At 43.4% G+C, this 19,278-nt stretch overlaps 1 protein-coding gene across 1 annotated transcript in view; it reads right to left on the bottom strand.

The window, feature by feature from the left end:
• Positions 1-8,654: 8,654 nt before the first annotated feature.
• Positions 8,655-19,278, bottom strand: part of wdr93 (WD repeat domain 93) — a 52,561-nt gene continuing 41,937 nt past the window's right edge. The window contains exons 16-18 of the mRNA XM_041174745.1: positions 13,608-13,764; positions 11,131-11,305; positions 8,655-9,381 (exon numbers count right to left, since the gene is read on the bottom strand). Coding sequence (XP_041030679.1) covers positions 9,258-9,381; positions 11,131-11,305; positions 13,608-13,764 — 456 coding nt within the window. The 3' untranslated portion in view covers positions 8,655-9,257. The remainder of the gene's footprint in view (positions 9,382-11,130; positions 11,306-13,607; positions 13,765-19,278) is intronic.

Here is a 19,278-nt window from a genome sequence, read left to right as displayed (position 1 = left end):
CAATATGTATCTCTATGTACACAACCTTACATGTGTGTAAGAAGCTTGTTTGTGACAAGTGAAGAGTTGACAGGACAGTTAGAACAAAAAATAGTGAAACCATTTGAGTAAAGATCAGCTATTTCATCTGGATCTGTCTGAAGATCTTACCATCTCAGCTGACCAAACTGAACCGCAGTTTGATATATTGGAATTATCACACTCAAAGCCTTTTTCACAATCGCACCTAGATACTAAAGTGTAACACATCATTTTTTTCGTACTGGAATGAGGATAGTGGGATCTGTGTCTGCTGCTTTTGTGCAGACTCCATCAGGGGTTGTGATGCCAATTAAAAATTGCAATTTAAAAGGTTGTTTCACCAGCATCTGAACAGCAGTTACATTTTGACATTGAAGATTTTGACAAGGCTGTTGGCTCTCCATGAAAATTTAAATTTGAGCAGAATGGTTTAGAAGGCATTGAAACTTCAATTTGCACTAGTCGAAATTAGACTGCAGCTGTGTGAAACTGTATGAACTGATCTTACATCCTGTCCAAGTTTGATGTGATAATTTCAAAATTTCAGACATATTTGACATTCAAAAAGGATAAATTTTACTGGAGAACATAGGAACAGGAGGAGGTCATTCAGCACCTCGAGCCTGGTGCAATGTTCATTTAGATCTTCACTAATCTGTACCTTAACTTCACCTATTCCAACCTTGGTTCTGTAACTCTTAATAACTTTGTTTAACAAAAATATTTGCATCCCAGTTTTAAATTTTAAATTGACCCCCACTTTTTCGGTAGAGTTCCATCTTTCTGCTAGCTTTTGTGCACTTCCTAATATCACCTCTGAATAAAGGTTTGACCTCTTGTCCTGGGCTTTCCCACTAAAGGAAATAGTATCCCTCTATCTACAACAACAATTTATATTTACGTGGCGGCTTTAATGTCATACAATGTCTCAAGGTGCCTTGCAGAGGCATTATGAAATAAAATATGACACCGAACTACATCCAGAGATATTAGCGTGGGACAAAGAAGTAGGCTTTAAGGAGTAGCTTAAAGGAGGCAAGCAAGCTAAAGAGGTGTAGAAGTTTTTGGAGCTATTTCAAGAGCTTAGGACCCAGGCAGCTGAAGGCACCACCATCAATGGTGAAGCATTTAAACCCTTTCAGCTACTTTAATCATCTTGACCATTTTATTAAGATCACCCCTTAATTTTCTATTCTCAAGGGAATACGAGCCTAATCTATGCAACCTATTCTCATAACCTTTTTAGCCTAGGTATCATTCTGCAGAATCTGTGCTGCTTTGTTACTGGATTCATTTGCTCTGCTTCCTCACAGAGACAACTGGAGAACAGTAGTAGACAGAATAAAATAGGGGAGAGTGGCGCCAGGAGGACAGTACTTCTCCTCTCCAAAAATATCTTAATAATGCTCATTGAACCATTTCAACTCAAAAAAACCATAGTATATTTGGTTGAAAAAAATTATGACATATGTCTCCTAACTTTTCTAGTTCTAATGAAGGGTCTCAGACCTGCAATGTTGGATGGAATCTTCCATTCTGGAGACTAAGGCCAGAATTTTTAGCTCGTTGGGCAGGCGTACCAAGTGGCCTTTGCATTTTTTAGGAAACCTCATCCACAGGCAGGATGAGGTTTCCAACAGCAAATAAAAACAAAAATTAAAATTTTAACATTTCATTTATAACATGTTCCATGACAGAGTCACATGAGGGGACATGTTTTATAATATTTATAATATATTTATAATTATTTTTATAATATTTGTGCCTCAGGGAGCTTTTTCAGTGCGCACCCACACACATATGAGAAGTTTGCGCTCGCTCTCCTCTCTGCCAAACCACCCCCCCACCACCCCCCCCCCCCCCAACCCCACCACCCCCTCCACACACACAGGTAGCACTGAGCGCTGCCACGGGTGACTCATGCTGCCTGGGCCTTAACTGCCCCACAAGCATGAAATTGCGATCTGGCCCCAATCGCGGTGGTCGGCTTCCTGGCTGCTCCCACCCGCCCTCGCCGAGCCCACCCGATGAGGTAAAAATCCTCTCCTAAGTCCAGTGGCGGGTGCGGAAGTCAGAGTGACTTCTGCTGGAGAGCAGGGCAGCTGAACACGCGAGATCTTGCAATGTTCAGCTCATTAATTACGCATCCACGAGGAGCATGTCAGGCAGGCAGGAAGTGGCTCGTTCCACCATTACCTCAGACTCCAATGCCTGGGTGCCATATTTAAAGGGCACCCAGACAGCCATTCACTCTTACGGCTCTGCTCCTTGGCTCCTCACCACCTCCAGTCCCGCCTTTGTGTCACCCTTCCCTTGTGCTCAGCCTTGGTACAGCTTGTGCTACAGGCAGCCGATCGTTCTCAGTGATGGGGTGAAAGGAAGGTGAAAGCACCTCAAAGTCCATGAAGAAGTCTACTTCGCCAGGTGCACACCACTCATGTAGTTGTGAAAGTGAACATTCTAAATTCCCACTGGCGGGGCACTTAATTTGAACGGGGAACAGGATTCCAGTGGGTTGGCCCTTTAATGAGCACTCATGAGATGTAAGTAGGGTTCTGACTTGGGTCCACGGGACACTTGGCCTGCCTTTAAGCCGCCATAAAAGTTGGGAAAACAAGTTTCCAAACTAATTTCCTACCATTAGGAAACTGGTTTTTGGCCTTCTGCTAAAACTTGTTCACATGCCTGCCACGATTCCCCCTGCTGGTGGGAGTGGAAGCGTCTGCCCATAAACTCTGTTCCTCTCTACATAGATGTTCCCAAACCTGCTGAGTATTTCCAGCATTTTCTGTTTTAAGAGCTGTGTGCATTAGATGCAATGCTGTTTTCTCTTCTATATAGCAGCTGGACAGCGCCGAGTTGCAGCTGGACCTCCCTTTTTGAGCTTTATCTGGCTGAACATGAGAACCAAATGACTCCTCAGCTTCATGTCAGATGGACGGGCATAAAAATGAAGCTGAAAGTTTATAGTGGGTTCGCACTGCGCCCAACTCTATTCTGATTTAACATTAGAATGTGGGCAGAGTGGTTCCTGGATGTAAATGTTGAATTCCCATGGAATTCCTGGACAGCTGGCATAGACAATGTCCACATTGTGGGCCTTTCCCCTTCATCTGCTTTTCTCAATTAAAAAATAAGTCTGGGAGCAGGGCTTTCAGGAGAGCTATTGTTTTCCAAAAACACCAGTAAAGATTGCATGATTGTTTCCACACTGGCGATTTCGATACAAACTAAAAATAACGGTTCCATGTACTCAGAATTGGAACAGAAATAATGAGGGAAAGTGCACATTTAGCTGAGCTGTCAGCACCAGGGCCACTGTGTGAAGCAGCAGTTTTGTCTTATGTTTCCACAATTTCACAAATAAATCATCATTTCAACATTGGGCCATTTTAACATCATACAGTTCAGTGTATCAACCCTTTTCTGCATCTATCGACAGAGTGTTCAATTTAGACATTTCTGAAGGTGGTGGGGGTGAGGGCAATTACAAGGACTGAATGATTCAAGTTTATTTTCTAGCATGTCTGGGACCATGCTGTCATTGAAAATGTGGCTTTTAGATACATTATGTAGATTTTTCAATGGGGAGTGGTTCAGATACAAGAGTGCTTCCTACATTTTTACAAAGTCCCTCAGTGAGTTCTTTGATGTTAACCCAGTTTTCAGTTGTCATTTTTATAAATCAATGCATTTTTGATGATGCGTATACTACTTCATATGAGATGGACTGAAACCAAATCTCAACACTGAATTGTGTGGTGCAGTTAGTTACAGAAAAATATTTTAACTTGGGATGAGCCATTAAAAAGCAACAGGAATGAGGAAGTGAATGAAAATGAGAAGTAGCCAAGAAATAGATATGGAATACTCTCCACTTGCCTGGATTAGTGCAGCTCCAACAACACTCAAAAAGCTTGACACCATTCAGGATAAAGCAGCCCACTTGATCCCATCCACCACCTTAAACATTAACTCCCTTCATCACCACCGTGTACCATCTACAAATGCATTGCAGCAACTCACCAAGGCTCCTTCCAAATGTGTAACTACAACCACCTAGAGGAACAAAGGCATCAGTCACATGGGAGGACCACCACTTGCAAGTTCTCTCCAAGTCCCATAACATCCTGACTTGGAAACATATTGTCATTCCTCCACTGTCGTTGGCTAACAGTCCCAGAGCTCTCTCCCTCACAACTCTGTGGATGTAACTACACCAGACAGACTGCAGCAGTTTAAGAAGGCATGTCACCACCACTTTCTCAAGAGCAATTAAGGACGGACATAAATATTGGCCTTGTGAGTGATGCCCACATCCCATGAACAAATAAAGAGAAAAAAAGATACAGAAAGGAAAAGTAAAAAAGCAATTTAATATTTTGCATTTCTAAAATATCCAACAACTATAACTTGAAGTAATGAGAATCCATCTTGTAGTAGTTAATTTTCAGTGTCAGAGAGGTTGATTGGCAATATTTAAAACTTATCATGTTGTTAAAAGGACACTTAGAATGAAATAAACAAAATTTAACTTTCTGCGGTGAGTTTACTTTGTATCGAATATGAAAATACAGGACCTTCATGTTGTTCTATGCGTTTCAACGATAAGCCAGTTGGTGAGATGCTAGTTTCATTAACAGGGAAGCTATTGCATCTTGGATAACAACTTCTGGATTTTCTGGTTTCACTTTGTAACTCCCTTACTTAAAGTTTCCGTAGTATTTGCGCAAAAATAACAATGAGCATCTTATGCCTCACTGAAAGCAAATAATGGCCCAATGCTTTTAGGAGGAAGCATCTTGTATCATTTTGAGCTTCCTTACAGCAACTGGTACAACAGTGTTAAAACGGAGCTGTTTAATAGAAATTAAGAGTTCACTGTATGAGAAATTACAGGGACAAACCTTTGATCAGATCATTTGTTGTGGACCATAATCCCAATCTAATAAATTAAAGAATGGTACTAAGCCAGTAAAACAGTGGAAATCTGGCTGAAACAGAACACCTTCTGAAGCAGATGCATCTTCACTCCTTGCCGGTGAGTATTCAGTAAGATTGTATTGTATTTAGGGAACAGGTGTGGAAACTCAATACGAACGGTTATTATCAATTTTTAACAGCTGAACAGTTGATAAAAATGAAGAAAATGCTATTTAAGAGATCTGAATACAAAGGCCATTGAGCAAAGGTTATCTAAACTTTTTAATTTCCAAAGTCACCTCAAACTTCTTTCTGATCCTGATCCAGTTTAGCAGAATTACTACACTGACATTTATTTTAGCATTTCCAATGAGTGCTAATTAGCTGCGAGAACTAAGAGAATTAAGCTTCAACACAGGATGTGCACAATCTACAGCTCAGTACCTTACAGAGAACCGGATATCAAATGCGTTAATCTAATACTCTGGCTTCATGTTCAGCCTCTCTCACCATACACTCACATTAACCCTGTCACATGAGCTTCATTATGCCCAAGACCTTAACAGATCTAAGGAAATAAAACAGAAAATGCTGGAAATACTCAGCAGGTCAGAAAGCATCTGTGAAAAGAAGAACAGAGTTAAACTGCAAAATTTAATGCCTTCCCCTGAGGCAAGTTTGGGGGGAAGCTTTTAATTGAGCAGTGGGAACCCTGCCACTTTCCTGTCTCTTCCCTGATTGAGTCCAGGGCGCAGAGGCTTGGAGATGACTTTCCTGCCCTGCTGCCAATTGAGGCTCTTAAGTGGACCTCATCCCACAGCTGCTGGTATTCAAATAGCAGCAGGCAGGGCACCCCCGCCGCCCCCACCCTTCTTTCCTGTTACCCCCATCCTGCCCTTATTCACCTGTGGCCTGGAGTCCCTCACTGAACCTGGGCCTCTAGTAGTTGCATTGCCAGCAGCTACTACTGCTCCTGCTGGTGCTGCCTACAATGGATAGCTGCTGGCCTCTAATTGAGCAACAGCTCTTGTGAGGCAGGATTTTCACCCCCGGGGTCATTGATCCCGAGAAAGGCCTGCTGCTGGCCATTTAAATGGGAGCTGCTGATAGCCATGGAATCAAAAGCCGAAGATTCAGAAGCTAGATGAATAGGGGAGGGAAAACGAATAGAGTGATGTGCTAGGAAAAGGGGGTGGGAGGAGGCTCATGTGTACTGAATGGCCTGGAGATGATGGGAGGTGGAGCAGGGGGTGGAACAGAGAAGGGGTGGTTGGTGCTTGTTAATTGCAAGGCAGCATGAATTAGCTTCAGAGGAGGGGAGGAATAGGTGATTTTATCAGGGTAAAAATAATAGTGGTTCAAAATGAAAATATGCTCATCTCTCCAAATTTTTGTTCTTAATTTGTCTGGGCACAGATAAATGGTACTAAGTGGATTTCCAACAATGAGCTACAGTTGCTGCATTTTTGTGGTGTCATTGTTCCCTGGAGGTTTGCGCTGAATGCTCCTAAACAATGGTCCGTCCCTCTTTATACTTGTTCCAGGAAATGAAGAATCACCAGCAATGAATAGGGCAGAACATGATTACCTGGAAAAACTCAGCAGATCTGGCAGCATCGGCGGAGAAGAAAAGAGTTGACGTTTCGAGTCCTCATGACCCTTCAACAGAACTGTTGAAGGGTCATGAGGACTCGAAACGTCAACTCTTTTCTTCTCCGCCGATGCTGCCAGACCTGCTGAGTTTTTCCAGATAATTCTGTTTTTGTTTTGGATTTCCAGCATCCGCAGTTTTTTGTTTTTATCTTAGGGCAGAACATGATTCACTTCACTTACAGTTAATGCTCTGGAGATACATATTCAGCTGCACATTATGTTCAAGAGTAAAAGTCCAAGACTTCCTTCTACAGTTAAATTGCATGCTGTTGAGCTTTTTGAGCGTTGCTGGAAGTAAACTCTCCAGCCAAGTGAAAAGTATTCCATCACAATTCTGGCTTGTACCTTGTAGATAGTGAAAAGGTTTTGGGAGTCAGAAGGTGAGTTACCATCCACAGAATATCCAGCTTCTGACCTGGAGACAGACTGGAAGACCAAGCCCATGACCTCTACCATCTAGAAGGACAAGGGCAGCAGAAGTATTGAAACACCATCACCTCCAAATTCCCCTCATGTTACACACCATATTGACTTATATTGCCATTCCTTCATTGTTGCTGAGTCAATGGGCAGGATTTTCCCCCCCCGTTGGAGGGGAAGTTGAAGTGCGGAGGTGCACCTCCGATCGGCGCTCCCGATTGGGGGCGCACCACCATTTTACATGGGTGGGCCAATTAAGGCCCGCCCAGCATGACGTCTGCATGGAAGCGCTTTGCACTCCCTGTGTGGGCACGTGGGGAATCCCTAAACTCGAGAGTGCGCTCTTTTGCGCATGCGCACGAAAAAGTGCACTCATCTCTCTGAGGCTAAGTGCTGCCTCAGGGAGATGGTCTCTACTGGACAAATTATTAAAAATAGGGAAAAAAAAATCCCTGACATGTCCCCTCATGTGATGCTGTCACATGAGTTGGGACATGTCCATAACTTTTTTAAAAACTTTAATTAAAGTTTTAAAAACCTACATGAAACCTCATCCCACCCGTGGATGAGGTTTCATGCTTTTTCTGAAGCCCGCCAGGGCTCCTGGCTTGCCCACCAACCTCGACGGGTAGGTCCATTAATTAGTTGAATGACTGTGTCAATTGCCTGAATTGGCCATTGACAGGTCGGCGGGCGCACAGCTGATTTTGCTGCGCCCCCGCCTACCTGAAAATTTAGATGGGACGCGGTGATGTTGGGAGTTCCGCCCAACGTCACCGCGCGTCATTTTACGCGTTGGTGAGAGGCCCCCCCCCCCACCCCCGGACGGGAAAATCCTGCCCAATATCTTGGAACTTCCTCTTTAACAGAGCTGTGGACGTACCTCACCACACAAACTGCAGCAATTCAAGAAGGCAGCTCATCATCAATTTCTGAAGGGCAATTAGGAATGGACAATAAATGCTAGCCTAGTCTTGCACCACCTACATCCTGTGAATGAATAAAAAAAGTCCAGGTTCTGGTTTCAGTGGATCAATTCTCTTCTGAGCAGCCAATATTGAATCCAATATCTATAGCCAGGATCAGGGTCAATGTTCCCTCTAAGCAGCAGAGTTGTGCAGCAAAACAAAAGACTGTGTACAAGCCGGCCCCTTTAGGTGCAGGGCCATGCAAAAAATTTTAAAGGTATTGTACACTTGAGCAAATCAGTTGTGCACTGCAGAAAAAAATTAGAGGGTACATTGATCAGGCATCAGAAAAACCAGTCAATTTCACCTCCCTAAATCCAGGGTGCTGCAGCCAGCCATAGAACTGCATTGGCTGAGATTAGCTGATTCACCATGAGGATTCGGTGCTTTTGGTGTATGGCTTAACTACCTGCTGGATAAACTTGTTCAGCTGTCATGCTGCTTTTCAGTTAAAAGTGGGCACCAACACATTAGCCACATCCTGTCGCAAGTTTCTAAATGGAGAATTATCCAAAAGTAAAGTTCAGCCAATTACCTGAAATCACTTCTAGCAAATCCAACTGCCAGGCAAATCTTTGATAAAGGTAGCAACATTCAGACCCATGCATTAGAAACTGCACAGATTTTTATTCCTGTTAATGAGTGCACTCAAGGTAACTTTTAATGAAATTTAGTATCAATATATGCCACATGAGGGGGTTTATTTAACTGCATTTTTATTCAGTTTTAAAATAAGAACTCTCCTGACAGACTACTAGGTAAAAGCATTAATTACTGTAGCACTGAAATAATGGTGGATTTTACTGCAGGCATGCGTCAGTGGCAGGGGAGAAAAACTGAAAAGAAATTGGGCATTCAGGGTTACAATTTGTTAAATAGAGACTGTGGAGTGCAAAACTCTGCTGCCAGCACAGAACATCGCTGGATGAGTGCATGGTCAGAGATAGGATTCAAGTGAGGCTTGGTGTCAGCAGTAAAACCTTATGCAATTATTCCTACTGTTTCAAAACTGATGTAATAAAGAAGCTTTCCTGCAGTGTAGTGGTGCAGCATTTTGGAAATCAATGCACTGAGCTGCCAAGAGGAGCAACTCAAGGTTAACTATTCCCTCACTCCCTCTGCAGTCTGTGTAATCTCCAGTTTCAGTTGGCCTTGAGTTGACATCTCATCCAAACAGAAAGAAGGTGAAAACTTCATTTTAGAGGCCATGCAGCAAACAGAAAATAATCAGAAACTCTTCGTCGATATACTCCAATCTCTGTGAGGTTCTTTTTATCTTACTGAACATGTTGTTTTCTTTTTAGTCTCTCTCCTTTCATTGACTAACATGGCATGGTGCTGAAGCTGATTCCAACACTTCGTCATTTCTTCATTTCTGCTCATCACTGACTTCAATCTTAAACATAAATATGAAAAGCAAAGACAAGAGTAAATTAGGCTGAACAAAAGAAATGATCAAAAAAATTGTTTATAAACTCATCATAAACTCAATAAATAAATGAACTGATCAGTATGGCATGATCAGCATAACAGGTAGGACAGTTCCAGGTTCCATTTCTGGTCAGTACGGAGTTAGCTAATCTCAATTGGGCCAGAAGGAGCACGTCGACTGACCTCAGTGCCCATATGCTAGGAAAGGGGAAAAGAAAATATCAGCCAGTGTTTCTTTTTCACCCGATTATTATCCATTGAGTCTTACTTGAAGTGGCACGCAAGCAGGGACAGAGTGGTGTCATGACTACTGATTCTATCCCCAAGTTACTTATGAACATATTGAACTTTTAAGTAGGACATGTGTTTTTTTAAAAAAGGGCATACAAGCAAAAGCTGGCTGAAACTGTAAGATAACCGCTTGATGGAAAATTCCTATGTGGATTACTTGACCAACTAGTTCAGAGAGAACGGAATGTCGTACCTAAAAGGTGTGACACGGCCTACTTCAGGAAGAGGCACTTCAAAGGAAAAGATGCAATGCAAATTGAACTGTAATCTCCAATGGTTGCAGAGATAATGGAAAATGATTACCATCTCAGCCAAAACCACCTCCTGTTGAGTTATATCCCAGACTATGAACGTGAACTGGGTTGAAAAGAAAACAGATCTGGGTGAAATACATGTTTGTTTTTTCTCTTCCAGGGATACACAAGGAAAGGGGTTTAAAAAAGCTAACTGCAACCCTAATTCTGTGTGCTAGTCTGGTGTTCTGTTCTGGTGTGTGTGTGTACTGTGAAAATTGAAAAACACCAACTAGTCATCCCTGCGCTTGCAAGTAAAAACCTCTTTCTCTCTGATTGCTGACAGCAAGTCACAAATCAGCAAAGCCACAGTCGAAAAGGAAACAGGACAACTCCTTTCAGCTAAAGTGCAGAATCAGGAATTTCCAAATCTACTGCTCAACTGCCAAAGTCAGAGCTACCGGAATCACCCCAACTTAATGGCTGCAACGTTTCACCATCTACTCCTCCCGAACAAGCTGAAGGACTGATTCGTATATATTTTTAACTTTTATTTTTGAACTCAATTTCTCATTTCTAATCTATGTGTATGTGTGTTGCATTTTTATTATTTTTTCTTGCATTTAGTAGCTAATAAACTCTCTTTCTTTGACTTAAGACAGCCTGGTTAAATTGGCTACTTTAAAAACATAAATTCATTTGGACTGAGAAAAGGTATTCATGAAGGAAGGGATCCTTTTTAAATTAACCTTGCGGCAAGCAACTGAATAAAGAAGGGGAGTCAGTTCAGCCCTCCTCACCTGGGAACATAACAATTTGGGGTACCTCGTCCGGGATCATAACAAATTGGGGAACCTTGCCCGGATGTGGCTGTGAGGCCCTCTTTCCTTCAGTACTTCCACTCTCCCATACTTCATTAACTTGCCAATACAAGGTTGACTCTTGCACATTAAAAAATGGCCATTTGGGCAATCGTAGCATGGTCATGCACCACCATGTCTTCAAATGAGGGAAAAATTGATAGAATTTAAAAAATATATGTTAATACTGCTGGTCCATTTCCCAAGCAGTTTATCTTACACCACAAAAGGTACTGTCAAATTTATTCTTCAAAGAAACTGAATACTGAATTATTAGATTTCTTTAGTCTATCTTTAGGAGAAACCTTTTTCTAAAACTAATGAACTCACCGTTCCTGCAGAAAATGTTCACATCTCTTTTCCAAAGTGTTCTGTGTAGGAGGCTGTGGGAGCTCTTTCTTCTTTCTACAGCTGTCCAGTGGAAAAAGGAAGAGCAAGGAGAAGGCAAATAATGAGCAGCTGATTTCCTTTTTGTCCAGGGAGTCTTCATTCATCTTTTTATCTCCTGGGGGAAACAACAAAGACCAGGATGAAGACTGAGCAAAGAATTTTAAAAACCTAGGGCAGGATATCACGTTTTGGGTCAGGACACCGATGTCAAGGTCAGGTGCGTGTCTGACCCCGCACTACGTTGGGACTGAAAGATATTCTACAGAAAGAGGCCATTCAGCCCATCGTGTCAGCGCCAGCCGAAAAAGAAAAATTTAAAAACTAGCTGCCATTTCTGATCCCACCTTCCAGCACCTGCTCAGTCGCCTTGTAGGTTACAGGACTTTAGGTGCAGATCCAGGGCCCTTTTAAATGAGTTGACTGTTTCTGCCTCCACCACCAAACCAGGCAGTGAATTCCAAACACCCACCACCCTCTGGATGGAGAGGCTTTTTCCTTATGTTTTCTTTAATCCTTCTACTAGTCACCTTAAATCTGTGCCCAGTCACCTAATGGTGATTTTCCCTTGATTGGCTAATTAGGTGTGCTTTCAAAACTGGGGGGCCAACAGGAAGGCCTCAGGCATGGAAGGAGCTGCAGCCTACCATTACAGGTAGGAAAGAGAGAAGCCACTTTCATCTTGAGGGGTCCTCTCAGCAATTTTAAAAAGATTTGAAATAAAAAGTGGACATAGCTCTTGGACCATCACTGTGGAGGTAAACCCCTCCACAGGTTGAACAGTGGCTGCAGATGTGGCCAGGTAGGGTGGGGTGGGAGGTGGTGGAGCGGGCCTATAGCACAGGATTCTACCCTTGATCTGCAGACTTAAATGGCAACAAGTGTGAATTAGAAGGTTTGTCAGCAAATACCACCAAGCTTTGGGCCCGAGACTTATAAAAATGGCAGGTGGGACCCGGACGTGCAAGTCTCCACACATTTCTGGCAGATCCTATTTTTGCCAGCAGGGTAAAGGGAGTGTGGTAATAATTGCACAGGGGGAAACATGAATCTGCTAAGCCATTTGAAATTAATGCTGAGTTCAAACATACCCTATTTTCGCTTTTTCGCAGCAGAAGGACCATGATTTTATGGAGGAGGCATAGATATTTGTGCAGGGCAGATTTAAGGTCTGTTTAAGTGTCTTGACCTGACGTGATTTAAATCACCAGCCTTTTAAAATTGAAAAAAAAGTTTGCAGCTTCACTTGGAGAAAAAAATACGCCTGCTGTTAAAGTGCATTGGTTGAGAAGCAAGCTGACGTAGCTTAGTAAAAACATATTAGTCATCCGTTTTTGTAATTTCAATATATTCCATTGTTTAGTTTTGCCACGGTTTGTATGAATGCTTGGCTGAATTTCAAATGGTCCAGAATCACTTATCTCAGGAAGGGGCTATATAGACATTTTTATTTACAGTTTTAAGAGGTTATTACAGGATTAGCTGTCTTTGATATGTTTGGTGAAATAGATGTTTGTTTTTACAACAGATGACCACTTGAGCAGATTTACATTTTTGAATGGGTTTCATGAATGAGAGTTTTTCTGCCAGTATCAAGTGTGTTTGAATGAGACCTATATTAGATTGCTAGATGTTTATTTTTTTTCATCTCTATCTGCCTCCTCAGGTCTGCCCATAGTGGATACTGACGAGCAGCTATGGAGGATACATCGGGAGCATGGAGGTGACCTGGGGGATATGAGGGAGCATGGAGGGGCATAGGGAATAAAGGGAGTATGAAGAGGCTATGGGATATATAAGAGGGCTTGTGAGCATAGGAGGCTTGGAGGGGGCATGGGGGTGTTAGGGGTGAGGGCTCGAGGGCCTTATGGTCTTTATAACAACTGGGCTGAGATCCCAGAGAACTGAGATGGGTCTTTCAACCAGCCCACCTTGGCACTCGTACGCCTCCATGGCCACCTCCGAACTGTCTCTGGAGGCAGTGGGCTGATTCCATCCTGCCTCCGCCTCCACAAAATGCAAGTATGGCAGGTGGGGGCCCTTTTAAAGGAGATGGATTTTCTGGATTGGGAAGTTTTCTGACTCGACCTTCTCACTTCCTCCACAAAAACCTTGGAGTTTAATCCTTAGCCACTGTCCAACCTGTGGATTTCCGTTGCAATGTAATTTAAAGATTCTCAGTTTTTCCATTTTTCCTACATAACTCAGTCCTCTGACATCATAGATCAGCCTCAATGTAACCTTTTCTTATTTACTATTTGGGCAATATATATTAAACTTGCACTGCTCAAGCTAGAAGCTTTAAATCACAAAGGCAAGGCTCAATTTGGCTATGCAATACAAAGCATCTGATTCTAAATAGTTCAAAGTTTACATGAGAATAACCTAAAAAATAAAATTAATTGTGAATCTTTTTCTACCTTTGATAAAGAGGAAGCTGCCATCTCTGTCAAAAGCAAATACCGGCTCCCATGGTGAAGCTATTACATGTGAGAACGGCAAAATGCAGTGGCACAAAATATCCCCACAGGTCAAGTCCAATAAAGCTATCGTGCCATTTGTAAAGATGAGTAGAAACTAGAAAAGGAAAAAAAAGTGGGTTTTTTTTGTAGAATTTTGTTTACTTAGTTCAAAATACATATCTTTGTGTTTTTCTCCAGGTTATGTGTAAGTTGCAGCCCCACGTATATTGCTAACAGCACAGGATAATTTCAAGGATATGAACTCTGGACCTTAGATGGCATCTAGGACTTCAAGGTTTGTGGATATAAAATATGGGCCAGAATTTTACGTCCCGTGGGCAGGCACGCACCTGACCTGTCTGGCCGCAAAATAGCGTGAGATGACGTTAGGTGAGCATCCCAACATCATTATGTGATATCTCACTCAGCGGGTGTGCGCAGCAGTCGGAAGTGGACCCACCGACAATTTAGTCAGCAATTAAGCCCACTAAGGATGCAACAGAAAGCGATTTTTCATGGCCCATCCACTTTTACAGTTGGCGGATGGGCAATTGGCCAGGCAGCCATTACATTTTTGCTCCAACCTTGACCGAGGTCAGGATGAAATCTCCATGAGATATAATAAGATAAAAAGAGATATTTAGGGACTGGTATTTTTTATAAGGTATGCTTTCAGGTGCTTGATTGTATTGCATGGACATATTTTGCAGCACGTTTGTTGTTGTTTATTCTGTGGAGGTGGCAGGTCCCTGAGGTAGCGCTCACCAGCACCCGTGGTGACATCGGCACCCGCCCACTTCCCACCCCTACCGCCATGCTGCACCTAATGAGCAAGAAATTCAAGCCATGGTCACTGCAGGCAACACAAAAAATGAAGCTCCATCGTTACTGGTGCTGCAATGAGACCAGTCAGGTCTGGTAACACCTTCAATAGAAACACATGAGGTGGGTCACTTTGTTTGAAGTGACATTCTTTTGGAATTCCAATCTACAATATAAACACCTGCAAAAGATTCCCGGGTTTCTGCTCCTTATGCAACAGCTTTGAATGTGGCTTTCAAATCATTATTCAACTTACAAGGTCCTTAAAATTGCTCTGTGTCCTTGTCATGTTTAAATAAAATTCCTGACCACTATTTTAACAGGACTAGTAACCTGTCTAAATTAAATTGGGCTTGTAATTGGACAGAATTGGGCTCAGCTGTGAAGATTCCCATGACCATACAGTCTGGTGCCATATAATTTCTGGATTCATTCATAAGGATTGACCACTGGGATGAGATATTGGTGGGCAGGAATCCAGCAAGAGTCAGGAGAATTGGACAGGGAAAAAAAAACATGTAATGATACCCTGGGGTTCATATTTTCACTTGCTCTACTTCCCCAGAACTTTCCATTGCAAGTTCAGGAGATGCAACACCTTGTCACCCAAAGCACCATCCAAGGCCATAACACTCACTTTGGATGAGACAGCAATTGATGTATACTTCCTACCCCAAATGTATACTGTATTCACTTCTCACTGTATAGTCTTCTCCACATTAGAGAGACTAAACACAGATTAACTGCCTGCTTTTCTGAACATTTCCATTCTGTCCACAAATGGGACTCCCAAATCCCTGTCCTTCAATTCCAAATTCCACAAGTTTTCACAACAGAACAAGTGACTGGAGAAGTACTAGAGTCTATTCCACTCTGCCAATTTCCCTACTTCCATTTCTATCTGTCCAATCTCCATGTCAACAGCTTTTCACATGTTCTTCATGGGCAGGATTTTACGTCCTGTGGGTGGGTGAGCGCCTGAACCGATCGGGCATAAAATAGCACTGATGACGTTGGTTGAGTGTCCCGACGTCATCACGTACTCACGTTATATTGCGGTTGGCGGGCAGCGTGTCCACCAACAATTAAGAGGCCCATTAAGGCCATTAATCAATTAATTTAAAGCTATTTTCTGCTGCCTGTCCAACGTTACAGTTGGCGGGTGGGTGAATCTGTCAAGCGGCCTTTGGGTTTTTTAGGAAACCTCATCCATAGGCGGGATTCAACAGGCAAGAGCGTGGCTCCAATACAGAAAAGGGTTCCCGAAGCTCTCCATGGGACTGGGCTACCTGCAAAATGCCTACAGGATCATGCTCAGGAGTGACGCCAAGCCATTGTGACTTTTCACTCCATGATAGATTCCACTACACTTCATGAAGGAAGTACAGTGGCAGCTGGATGAGATCGTGAACATGGGAGTCATTTCCCAGTCAAACAAACTACTGCATAGTGCTCAGGGATGGTCCCAGTATGAAAACCAAATGGGTCTCTGCATCTGTATAGACCTCACACAGCTTAACAAGGCCATGGCCGGGGAAGTCCATCCCATGTCCTCAGTGGACGAGAGCCTAACTAAGCTTTCAGGGAGCACGATGATGGCCAAATTAGATGCTAACAGCAGTTTCTGGCAGCTTCCCCTTGATGATGACTCCTGGCTTCTAGCTACATTTATTACCCCCTTGGCAAATTTTACCTCAACCATCTGCCCTTTGGGATTACGTCAGCACCAGGAGATATTCCAACACATGATGTCAGAGGTCCTGCAGGGCCTTCAGGGAGTCAATTGCCATATGTATGATGTCTTGGTTCACAGGGTCACAGTGGCAGAGCATGATAAAAGGCTAACTGCAGAATTGGAGCGACTGCTAACACTGGATGATGAATGTGAGTTTACCAAGACCTCCATTCAGTTACTTGGCCACATTGTCAGCAACATTGGCATCACAGCAGATTCATATAAAACCAAGGTGGCTCCTCCACCCTTCCTGCATCCCTGACATCATCAAGAAGAAAGCTCTTGCAGTCACATGGGCCTGGGAGAAGTTTTTCAACTACATCATTGGTCTCAAGGTCCCAATTGAGATGGGCCATAAACTACTGGTCCCCTTGTAAACAAAAAGGAACTTGCAAAGATACCTCCGCAGAACGAGGAAAGTACAATGAAAGCCACTCTGAAGAAAAATGAGCATTTCCTCACCGCACTGCTCACTTACAGGTCCACACCCTTACAGTGTGGCCTGTCCTGTCTGAGCTCCTGATGGGTAGGAATCTTCACACTCAACTCCTGATCCTGCCAAAGAAACTCCTGACCGGGTTGACAGCCTAGGACTACCAGGATATACAAGCAAGAGAGCAGTCATATAGACAGAAATAAGCTACTGCCTGTAAAGACGGCACTGCACCAAACTCTTGCCACAGCTGCAGCAGGGTGATAAGGTCTGTATCCCTGACCTTGGGAGACAAGGGAGGGTCCTCTGATGGAATGAGGACCAACACCGGGTCCTACCAGATTGGCACATCGAAGGGGACAGTCAGGCAGGCTGAACTCCACCATCTCGGCAGATGGGCTCCCTTCATCGCACAGTGGAGAACTATTGATTAGGGTACTCAAAGGCCAGCCCAACCTCCAAGCCAACAAGAATTCGTGAATCGTAGTGGACAATTAAACAACTCACTGGAGGAACAGGAGGGTCCACAAATTGCTTGATCCTCAATGATGGAGGAGCCCAGCACATCAGTGCAAAAGATAAAGCTGAAGCATTCGCAACAATCTTCAGCCAGAAGTGGCAAGTGGATGATCCATCTCAGCTTCCAACAGAGATCACCAGCATTACAGATGCCAGTCTTCAGCCAATTTGTTTCCCTCCATGTGATATCAATAAATGGCAGAAGGCACTGGATCCTGCAAAGGCTATGGCTCTGACAATATTCCGGCAATAGTACTGAAACCTTGTGCTCCAGAGCTTGCCACACCCCTAGTCAAGTTGTTCCAGTACAGCTAAACCACTTGCATCTAGCCAGCAATGTGGAAAATTGCCCAGGTATGTCCTGTACACAAAAAGGACAAATCCAACCCGGCTAATTACCACCCCATTAGTCTACTCTCAATCATTAGTAAAGTGTTGGAAGGGGTCATCAACACTGCTATCAAACGCCACTTGCTTAGCAATAACCTGCTCACTGACGCTTAGTTTGGGTTCTGCCAGAGCCACTCAGCTACTGACCTCATTATAGCTTTGGTTCAAACATGGACAAAAGCACTGAACTCCAGAGGTGAGGTGAGAATGACTGCCCTTGACATCAAGGCAGCATTTGACTGAGTGCGGCATCAAGGAGCCCAAGCAAAACTGGAGTCAATGGGAATCAGAGGGAAAACTCTCTGCTGGTTGGATTCATACCTAACACAAAGGAAGATGGTTATCGTTGTTGGAGGTTGATCATCTCAGTTCCAGGACATCACTACAGGAGTTCCTCAGGGTAGTATCCTTGGCAAACCATCTTCAGCTGCTTCATCAATGACCTTCCTTCCATCATAAGGTCAGGAGTGGGGATGTTCACTGATGATTGCACAATGTTCAGTACCATTCATGACTCCTCAGATACTGAAGCAGTCATTGTCCAAATGCAGCAAGACCTAGACAATATCCAGGCTTGGACTGACAAGTGGCAAGTAACATTTTTGCCACACAAGTGCTAAGCAATGACGATTTTCAACAAGCGAGTATTTAACCATCGCCTCTTGATATTCAATGGTATTACTATCACTGAATCCTCCACTATCAATATCCTGGGTGTTAGCAATGACCAGAAACTGAGCTGGACTAGCCATATAACTACTGTGGCTACAAGAGCAGATCAGAGGCTAGGAATCCTACAACGAGTAAATCACCTCCTGACTCCCCAAAGCCTGTCCACCATCTACAAGGCGCAAGTCAGAAGTGTGATGGAATACTCTCCACTTGCCTGGTTGCGTGCATCTCCAACAACACTAAAGAAGCTTGACACCATCCAGGACAAAGCAGCCCGCTTTCACTCCCTCCATCACTGGCAAACAGTGGCAGCTGTGTGTACTATCTACAAGATGCACTGCAGAAACTCATCAAAGCTCCTTAAGCAGCATTTTCCAAACCCACCACTGCTACCATCTAGAAGGACTGGGGCAGCAGACACATGGGAACATCACCACCTGGAAGTTACCCTCCAAGCCACTCACTATATCGCCGTTCCTTCACTGTTGCTGGCTCAAAATCCTGGAACTCCCTCCCTAACAGCATTGTGGGTGCACCTACACCACAGGGCCTGCAGCAGTTCAAGAAGGCAGCTCACCAATACCCTCTCAAGGGTAATTAGGGATGAGCAATAAATGCTGGCCTAGCCAGCAATGCCCACACCCTATAAATGAATAATAAAAATCAAGAACCAGAACCACCAAAGTCTACCACTCTTCTGCCAGAAAGGCAAACAAGATATGAAAGGGTTAGAAGGCCTCCAGAGTGCCTGAACCTCGAACTTCAAGGACTTGAAGAAGGGATGTTGGGCTGGGAGAATGTTGTTAGTGCTAATACTATGATAGCAATAACGTTGGAATAGCTTTAGGATTGTAACAATAAGTTAAATGCATTAGACTTAAAAGAATGTAAGACTTTAAGTAAACTAAAGTAACTCTATATCCATAGGATAAAGACTTGGGGGGGTGTAGTATAAGGGTTTGGTATGTACAGGGTTAATGTGGGACTGAGTACAGTATTGCCAAAATGTGATATAAGAAGGCATTAACACAGACCTAGTATGGTTTTGGCCAGGGACT

Source organism: Carcharodon carcharias, chromosome 26 (assembly GCF_017639515.1).
Source record: "Carcharodon carcharias isolate sCarCar2 chromosome 26, sCarCar2.pri, whole genome shotgun sequence".
NCBI classification, from domain to species: domain Eukaryota; kingdom Metazoa; phylum Chordata; class Chondrichthyes; order Lamniformes; family Lamnidae; genus Carcharodon; species Carcharodon carcharias.
Note: the sequence above shows the minus strand (reverse complement) of the source record. Positions and strands in the feature narration are given on the sequence as shown.